Below are 9,423 nucleotides of genomic sequence, written 5' to 3' on the forward strand. Positions count from 1 at the left end.
TGCAGTGAAACTAATGAGTAGCCATACAATGACCACAGGGTTCACTAACACAATCACAATGAAAAGCTACTGTAATATTCACAGATGTATGCTGTACCCTCAGTATGTGTGTGTGTGCCGCAAACTACCTTACCCAGACAACCCAGCAGTGATGTGACGCATGTATGAAAGGTGCTCCAGTGTGCGTCTCATTTACACTGTGATTTAACCAACCTGAGCGACAGTGAGGACTACAGCTACAACAGCTCGACTGTGTTCTAGAAAACGTCCGACTCGACACACATGTAAGTTTTACTGTAACACAGGAACAGCCAGTTTGCACCTGCTCTGCTCAGTAAACAGATACGGCACAGGTACAAGGACAATCATTAGAGCTCAAACAACCATTTAAAACAAAAAAAAGGTTTGCGTTGGTTAGGACAGCATGATTTATTTATTTTTTTACAGTACATGAAGAGGAATCAGTTCTCACCTTGTCTAGGAAGCAGAGCTTGTCCTTGGTCTTGGCATCCAGTATCTCCACCTCAAAGAAAACAACAGCCTTTTTAGCTTTTTTAGCAGGTTTGCGTTTGACCGTGGCTGGAACTGGCAGCGGGGCAGTCAACGCCCCCTTAAGCGCTTTTCTACCACCAGCAGCCTCTAGTGCTAGGGCATCCATGTCCACAGTCCTCCACCTGCAATCTGTTAATGCCCCTCAGTTCTCGTCAATCTCCACCTCTTGACTGTCTCAGATCAACAAGAAGCCGGACAGGAGAGGGGCAGCCCTCAGCTGTGGAAATAAATCTGCCCGTGCTCCCCTGTCCCTCCCTCTTCTCGGTCATTCTCTCACTCTCCCTCCCTCTTCGCCCCTCTGTCATTCCTTCACTTCTGTTGCACGACTTTATTTAACTGCCACGTGTGTGCACAGTTGCATAGAGAGGAATGTGCAGTGCCGCCTTGGCAGACTCTATACAGTAGGTCATTTGTGTTTATTTCATGGAGGAAACTTCTAGAGCAGAGAGTAGCATCTTAATTTCAGAGTCACAGTGATTTCACTGAAATATAACTCCCTCCTATAAAAGGATACCCAATGACCCTCACCTTCCCTATGTGGGAAGATGGAGCCAAGTTATTGTGACAAAAAATCCTCCCATCTTTAGTTTGACCCCACCCTTCCTCTCCTGTGCTAAATATAAACATCTACTGCTATCTCTTTATAACCAGCCCTCTCACTAGAGACCTCTGACCCATCTACACCTACACAGTGATATCATTGGCTCACTAGTGATTACGGTTTGTACAACTGTTCCTTGGTCCATCTACAGACCTGATGTCCATCACCGCCCTTCTACATCCAAATGGACCAGTTTAGGGTTTCTCTCACACAACATTTACAGTGTGCAGAACCTTGAAACCTAGATTAACTTTACACCTAGATCTCTCAGCCACAGATGAGTCACTACCTTGAAACCTAGATTAACTTTACAGCTAGATCTCTCAGCCACAGATGAGTCACAAAAACACTCCAGACTCTCTGAGCTTAAGTCAGGGCATTCTCCTTGGTGAAGTCCAGCCCCACCTTTCTCTCTCCACTGACAACAGTTGGGATACAGTTTCTATAATGAATGAAGGACAATTGGTCAAAAGTGACCTAGGTTTAGACTGGACATTGATTCTATTCATGGACCTGAATCAACAATCTAAAAATTTGTGGGTATCTTGTTATGTAACAGGTCACCCTCACTTCAATCAGCAGCACCCAAACATCAACTTGTGACAGGGGTCTGACACTAATTTGGGGTTGGTGTTTTTTTCGATAAACACCACTAACCAAGGTATTTTCACATTCTTTTTTTTTATCTAATTGGCAGGGCTAACCTTCCAGGGCTTTTTAAATGAATTAATTGAGCTGCTTTATTACTGTATAAAGACATGTTCATGTATGTTTGAAACAAGCCGGACACAAGGCACTGCAGTCAAGATGGAATAAAACCCCATCTTCTCTGCATACCCACTGCCACTGTACCTCCCCCATCTCATCTATATAAAGCCTCAGTCTGGCAGTGTGGGTCTGTCCCGGTAATACTGTATGATCTGGGGTGAGAATCAAGCAGAGGGAAATCAGCTTTAACTGCAAGAGCAGACTTCAACCGTTTATTGTTTCCCCTCACTGGTTTCGCCTGTATAAAGGTAAGACTCCATTTTTGAAATCTAGAAGAATGGTATATTTAGACTTATTTACTTATTATACACACTTCCCGACAGGGACTGGTAATCAGTGTGGGAATAAGACAGATCACTGTGAAAGTGATGCAGCCCTCTGGTGCTATCTGGTGTGAATGTGATGAAACTAGGAATAAACCAATCTAATGACCCAAAAGGAAAACACTGATGTTTCAGCTTAAGATAATCTGAACAATTTAACTATTAAGTACTTTTTAAATTATATTTTTCTCTTCAGCTTGTGACCTGTGAAGGGTGCAATTTAGAAAACATAAATAATGATAGCCTTTATGATCAAATCTATTAGTTTACTCTCAGGTTTTAACTTGATTTGGTGAAAAGAATGCATAAAAAAGCAATAAGGATCTGTTTGCAACTGTGACAGCATTTACTTTTAACATATGCATTGTTTATGGTGAGAGTCATAGTCCACACCGAGCAGTGATCACAGTTTTATGACTTCAATCAGCATGACTATTGTGGCTAATGCTGCATCAGTGCCTATTTGTTGGCTAATCATTAATATTCTCTAACCACATACACGAAAACCTTTGCACCCACATAATTGCATTCTAGTGTTACACCATACTATTCAGTGACCTAATTAATCTAGGGATACTGCAAAGTTTTGCAGTAGCTCTGCATTTTGATAACTGCTACCATAAATTATAACCTCAGTGTTTTGTGAGGGCTGCAAATTTTGACAGCTGGAATAGCAGGAATAAAACTGTGACCAGTTGTGTTTTCCTGTCTGTAAAGTATATACCTCACCTGCCAACCTATCAGTTTTCCTTTGGCCTTCACAGAAATTGCACATTTCAGTGTAGATTTCACAGAAACAACAAAAAACGGTGCATGCTACTAGTTTGCAAATGCTGCCAAGGGTATGGCCATGGTCCATAGAGTTCAGGAGGTGATGACTGAGGAAGGCCATGAAAAGGCAAGTCAAAGAGACTGATTAGAGGTCACAGGAGTGGCCTATGAATGCCACATTGGCCAACACAAGTGCAAACACTTACTGGCATAGAGTGAGGGAGGATCTGATCAAAGCTTCAATTGTGTGTTATATTTGCTATGAAAGCATATTTGATATATTTATTCTAATCAATTGTATTGTTAAACTTGCGAGAAATGTAATCAGTGCAGTTGCCTTTTGTGAAAACTTGCTTAAATGTAGTTTCACCCATCACAGATTGCAAAAGCAACATGTGCTGACAGAAAGAGGAGGAACCGGAGGAGCTACTGGTTGGGTCAGTTTCTAGCAGACTGATTCAAATCCTGTGTGATGTGTTTAGGTGCTCTTCTAACGCTAACTGTTCATGTTTAAAGAAGCTTTCCGTGCTAGCGGGAGTACAACACACCCTTTCATAAATATCCAAGCCCAGGTAGCCACAAACATAAAATAAATCACACCCAGGCCATGGGAGTTAATTTAACAGAACTGAGACCTGAGATTGCGCACTTGACTGTTCACCTGCATTTTGGGGTAATAAAATAAGAAGCTCCACGAGGCTTTCGAGCCAAAGATGGCGATGATACCGAGCATTATCCTATACTAATGGGTCCGTCTTTAGTTTAACACAGACGTAACGCTTATATTGGGAATTTAGCACATACATAACGGACGTATTTCCTCATGGTGTGACTGTGGGTTCAATTTGACCCTCAGCATAATGCTGTCCAATACAATCGTTAATTACCACCCACAGCGAGCTACAATACACCGTTCATAGCAAATAACGTTAGCTCATGACAGGTGAGATATACACTCCTCATTACTCATGTTTGAAGGTTTAAATTTAATGCTTCTGGCAGAGTTTACGCTTAGAATAATTACAGGAAGTTTCCTAATTGGTCTGGTTAATTAAATTTTGACCTCCTTAAATGCCCCATTTACGATTTTGTGTTTCGAAGACTACCCACCTCGTAGTGCTTCATCTTGCCAGCTAGCACCTTTCTATCCTCGATATCACAGGTGAGTAATACAATGGTAACAGAGTAGCCTTCTTCGGATTCCACTTCTTCTTCGGGGGCTTAATTGCGGTTTACATGCCCGTTTAAGGTGCATTACTGCCACCTACTGTACTGGAGTGTGGACCAATAGAGCAGCCTCCAATCGAATCAGAAGAGTAATATTCTGAGAAAACAGTGGGCGTGTACTACTGGTCATACCGCAGCCAATAAAAACCATCCGCAGTCATCGTAGCCAATGACATTTCAGTAAACAAGAGACCTATAACTATCATGATGTATTTATGGAGTTATATAACAGCCCTGTCCTTTTCATTGACTTTTGGGGGGGAATTTTGGAATTTGAACTTTTCAATACAGCATTATAAACATGGATTGTATATAATTTCATCTTTAAATATTTGCTCTAAGTATGCACTTTTTTGTTTACAGTGTTTTGTCCTTGTATAAGAACATTGTTGTATTCATAAAATGTGATTGTTCTTGACTGATTAGAAAGAAAGAAATAAAGAAAGCTGTCCCTGGTAGGCTAATGGTTATTTTCTTGACTGATTATTATCTCAGATTAAAGGCATGTTTAATTCTACAGAGAAACTGGCTATGAATCAACTGGATTAGGTAAAAACAACCAATAATTTTTTATTTTATTTTATTTTACAAAAGCAAAACAACAAAACCCACATCAAAAATCACACAAATCAACAAAGAAATCAAATTTAAAGCTATAAAAGCTCATACCTCCCATAATGAATACACAATAGTGATGTATTTTCATTCCCATTGTATTAGAGCAGGCCTTAGTATAAAAGAGCCAAAGATCAACATTGATGTCCAAATACTTTAAATACACAAGCCTTTGTGCGTATATCCACAAACATCTCTAAAACAGATTTTGCCTCACTTGATAGAGGCAAGCCTCTCATTCAAATGGCTACTCACTAATAATTACATTTTTATTTACAGGATTATTTCATTCTTGAATTGAAATTTCCTAAATAAATTGAAAATACACTTTAGGCTAAATCTCTAGAAATAGGCCTACATGCAGGATAGGCAAAGAAAGCCTACTGAGGTCATTGTCTTGTGTCCACATATTTGACCATGCTTGTATAGGCTAATATAACATTTAGTGCCCGTGGCATGGTTTTCTGTTTTCTGACTTATCTACAATATTACAACTATGAATTATCATCTTAAATGTGTGAGCTGAACCTATGTTGTTGTACTTCTATGGACAAGAAACTCAGTTTACACAAGTCTTGCGAACTCTCACTGGTGAGACTTTTTCCAACTATGTAAAGTCTTACATAGAATTTCCTTTAATGGACATATACTCCAGGCAGTGCACGCTCATGCGAGCTTGCCTGACATCCACGGGTGTCGTCTTAAAAGTGGGATTTTTTGACTGCACACAGTTTTGTGGTTATATTTTACCTCCTGCTGCTGCACTGTGACCAGAAGATGTTGGGAAAAATACAGGTCCAATATAGTGAGCCACTATATTTTGATGGATGGAAACTGACCTGCCTTGACAGATGTTTGCACTCTCTGTGTGTCTCTGTCTAGTTTGATAATATGCCACTACCTAAGTTCAGTGATTAATTTAGCATTTTATTATCAGTGTTAACTGATCATATCTTTGATAGACCCAGGCTATATGAGAAACATGCACATTCAATTAGTAATGCTACTTTCAAGTGCTACTCATACACATTCCTCCTGTAGTTAAAAAGTCATGCAACTTTTTTGCACACATTAGCTCAGCTCAGTCATACAGTACAGTGAGCGGTTGTGCTACACCATGTGCACAAGACTGATAAGATAGTGTGAGTGAATATATCCGACAGTACTCGAAGGCAGCATGGCGTACTGTCCCGGTAGGCGTGTCTCTACGTAACCGTGACAATTGAGACTGTTCGGGCTGGTTATGGAAGAGTCTGGAAGTTTCCACACGGTTTATAAAGAAAACGCACGGAGCACTAAGGACTGAGTTCAGTTAGAGGAGGGGCGGAAGAAGTTCCTCAGCAGCCTTTTAAAAAGTTTTAACATTTAGTAAGGAGACCGTTGGATTGTCAAAATGGGTAAGGACTACTATGAAATTCTGGGAATTAAGAAAGGAGCGTCGGAGGAAGACATAAAGAAAGCTTATCGTAAACAGGCTTTGCGCTATCATCCCGACAAAAACAAGTCACCGGGAGCCGAGGAGAAGTTTAAAGAAATCGCTGAAGCTTATGACGTTTTGAGCGACCCAAAGAAAAAGGACATTTACGATCGCTACGGAGAAGAAGGTAAGATTCATGAATCTTTAAGTAGTGTAATTACTATAACAATTCTGAAAATGAAGCGAACTATAGAACATTTTAAGCCCTGTGTTAATTAATGTATGGATGTCAGCTAATGGCTCGGGTTAAATATAACCGCACCAAACTAGTATGAAACAAAACACGCGTTAATGTTGTCCTGGGTGTCATGGCGCGCCCATCTCCCCTCTACTCTGTCCTTCAGTCAGGCCTCGTTTCTGTGAAAAGGCGAAGATGTGTAAGCAGGAAAAGTCAGATTAACAATAAATGCTTCAGCTACTACTCAGATACGACATAAAACGAGTATTTCAAACTAAACTCAAGATCGGGAACGGCGCTGGAAGTTTCTGACTTTACGCGGGGAGGGGCAAGGATTAGCGTAACGTGACGCTTCGTTTATGGTTTTTGCGTTTAATCGAAGTAGAGCCTACGCCGTAGACTACGCGAATGGACTACGCCATTGTGAGCACAAAGAATCGAAATCTTATTGTGACACACAAGCTTGATATATGGTTCTGCATTAAATCTACACAGAACCTGCTGTTACACGTTGTGAGCATTTATACTTGTGCGATGGCGTGTATTGCTATATAATTACACTGCCACTGGGACACATGAATGAGGAAACGCGATGCAACCAATCACAGTTGTTGTTGTTGTCTGCGTCAGTGCGATGTGCAGTTGCATGTCTGGAGAGGTGCACATCAGGCTGCTTCAGTTGGTTCTATAGTTGTACAGACCATCTCCTAAGTGCATTAATTTATAGATAGCAACACACAGGGACCTTTTTGGTGTTTGTCGATGAATTTGCAGAGCACCTTACAGTAAATCTGTTGCTTGTGTTGTTGAATGTAATATTTGCTGTTGACCTTGCTGCTTAGCTGTTAACTGTTTTTATCATAATGCTATGTGATACTTCAACCTTTTGTTTATTAAAAAAAAGAGAATGAGTGTGTTTAAAAAATATTACCCAATCTTTTCTCTCATCCAGGTCTGAAAGGCGGAGGCCCCTCTGGTGGTGGTGGTCCTGGTACCTTCAGCTACACCTTCCAGGGTGACCCTCATGCCATCTTTGCAGAGTTCTTCGGTGGACGTAACCCATTTGAACAGTTCTTTGGTGCCCGCAACGGGGGAATGGATGAGAACATGGACACTGATGATCCTTTTGCCCGTTTTGGAATGGGCGGTGGTGGAATGGGCGGTGGTGGAATGGGCGGCGGTGGAATGGGCGGGTTCCCCCACTCCTTCAGTTCCGGTATGGGTGGTCACTCTAGTGTTGTAAAGAAGCACCAGGACCCTCCTATAGTTCACAATCTCCGAGTAAGCTTAGAGGAAGTGCTGACAGGTTGCACAAAGAAAATGAAGATCTCTCGGAAAAGGCTGAACCCTGATGGGCGAACAGTACGGACAGAAGACAAAATCCTGGAGGTGCAGATAAAGAAGGGGTGGAAAGAGGGCACCAAAATTACATTTCCTAAAGAGGGGGACGAGACTCCCACAAACGTTCCAGCTGATGTCGTCTTTGTGCTGAAAGACAAACCACATCCTGTTTTCAAACGCGATGGCTCCGACATTGTTTACACAGCCAAGATCTCACTCAGAGATGTAAGTTAAGATGACATCACTTTGAATTTAGTGCCTTGCTGCTCTAAAAACTACCTTGTTTATACGTTTATGCTTGTAAAAAAAAGATCTGTAATCACCATATGCTCATTGAGCTTCCTGACATTACTTTAACATGATCTTAATGTTAATCTTCTTCCTTTTCTTTTCCTTTCTGTCCCATCAGGCTTTGTGTGGATGCACAACCAACGCCCCCACACTGGATGGTAGAACAGTGACAGTGTCATCAACAGACATCGTGCATCCAGGGATGAAGCGGAGAGTTAGTGGTGAAGGACTGCCTTATCCCAAAAGACCTGATCGTCGAGGTGACTTGATAGTGGAGTTTGAAGTCAAGTTCCCAGAAAGGCTCAGTCAGAATGCCCGAGACACCATTGCTCAGGTCCTCCCACGATCCTAAACAAGACAGATGGACTTTCAGGAATTTGACACTAGGCTGCCAACAGTTTTTATTTTTATTTTTTATTTGTTTCTCTCAGTCACCACATCGATGTTCATGTGGAGGTTAAAATTTGACCAGACAATAAAGGACAGACAGACTCTTGGGTCAGAGCCCTATGTGTTCCTGTCAGCCAAAGTGTAAATGACACCATAGGAAATGTTCATCAATCACATTTCGCAGGCTCCAATGTAAATATGGCCAATATTGTTTGGGGTGCTGAACAAGTAGGAAATATTTTTAGATATACGTGTATTATAATATAGAAAATATGTGCACTTTTTTGAGAATTGCTTTGTTCGGAATAAAGGTTCTTTTTGGAAACGTTTTGTATGACTTTGCAACAGGAAGATTTTCATTGTTTATGTAGTTCAGATGGGACACTTGTTAAATGCAGACTGATGGAGAACAGATTTACTGTCCTAGGATGGGGAGAAAAAGTTTGGTTTGAAAGATCACAGTTGATAACTTAATGAAAATCTGGTAACGGTTACAACAATGTTGGTCAGAATTGTCATCCATTGTTATTAAATGGAGAAAGAAGTGAAAACTAGTGCTTTGAACTTCAGTCGGTGTGGTCTTCAATGATAGCCCATAATCAAAATGAAGGGTTTTTAAGTGACTTTGTCAGTTTATTGCAAAGAAAGTTACATTTCTAGTGCATTTAGAAGCTCACAGTGACTCTCTGGCAAAAGGTCAGTGTAGAAGGTCTTTGCCCTCACATTTCTGCTTTTTCTCCTCATTTTCTCTATTTCTACTGCTCCACATTATGAAATGCACTTATTCACAATGGCAGACTTTTTTTTTCAGAAGTTTAACTACTGGACACACAATGTCTGCTTCCCTGACATGTACACTGGAAGTTTCATATTTCCACATCAAAGTTTA

At 40.9% G+C, this 9,423-nt stretch overlaps 2 protein-coding genes across 2 annotated transcripts in view; one reads left to right on the top strand and one right to left on the bottom strand.

Moving 5' to 3' along the window:
- The window catches only part of tecrb (trans-2,3-enoyl-CoA reductase b), a 20,181-nt gene extending 15,878 nt beyond the window's left edge, over positions 1–4,303 (bottom strand). The window contains exons 1-2 of the mRNA XM_020587460.1: positions 4,126–4,303; positions 473–523 (exon numbers count right to left, since the gene is read on the bottom strand). Of these exons, the coding sequence (XP_020443116.1) occupies positions 473–523; positions 4,126–4,140 (66 nt within the window). The 5' untranslated portion in view covers positions 4,141–4,303. The remainder of the gene's footprint in view (positions 1–472; positions 524–4,125) is intronic.
- A 1,758-nt stretch (positions 4,304–6,061) lies between these two features.
- Positions 6,062–9,085, top strand: dnajb1b (DnaJ heat shock protein family (Hsp40) member B1b). The gene is made up of 3 exons (XM_020587489.1): positions 6,062–6,461; positions 7,465–8,078; positions 8,263–9,085. The coding sequence occupies exons 1-3, from the start codon at positions 6,251–6,253 to the stop codon at positions 8,494–8,496; spliced, it is 1,059 nt and encodes a 352-aa protein (XP_020443145.1). The 5' UTR covers positions 6,062–6,250; the 3' UTR covers positions 8,497–9,085.
- Positions 9,086–9,423: the final 338 nt, after the last annotated feature.

The sequence above is a fragment of the Monopterus albus genome, unplaced genomic scaffold (assembly GCF_001952655.1).
Source record: "Monopterus albus unplaced genomic scaffold, M_albus_1.0 scaffold458.1, whole genome shotgun sequence".
NCBI classification, from domain to species: domain Eukaryota; kingdom Metazoa; phylum Chordata; class Actinopteri; order Synbranchiformes; family Synbranchidae; genus Monopterus; species Monopterus albus.

Coding starts and splice junctions, on each gene's coding strand:
- dnajb1b (XM_020587489.1), top strand. CDS start 6,251: ATGGGTAAGGACTACTATGAAATTCTGGGAATTAAGAAAGGAGCGTCG. Junction 6,462..7,464: donor CGATCGCTACGGAGAAGAAG/GTAAGATTCATG, acceptor TCTCTCATCCAG/GTCTGAAAGGCGGAGGCCCC. Junction 8,079..8,262: donor CCAAGATCTCACTCAGAGAT/GTAAGTTAAGAT, acceptor CTGTCCCATCAG/GCTTTGTGTGGATGCACAAC.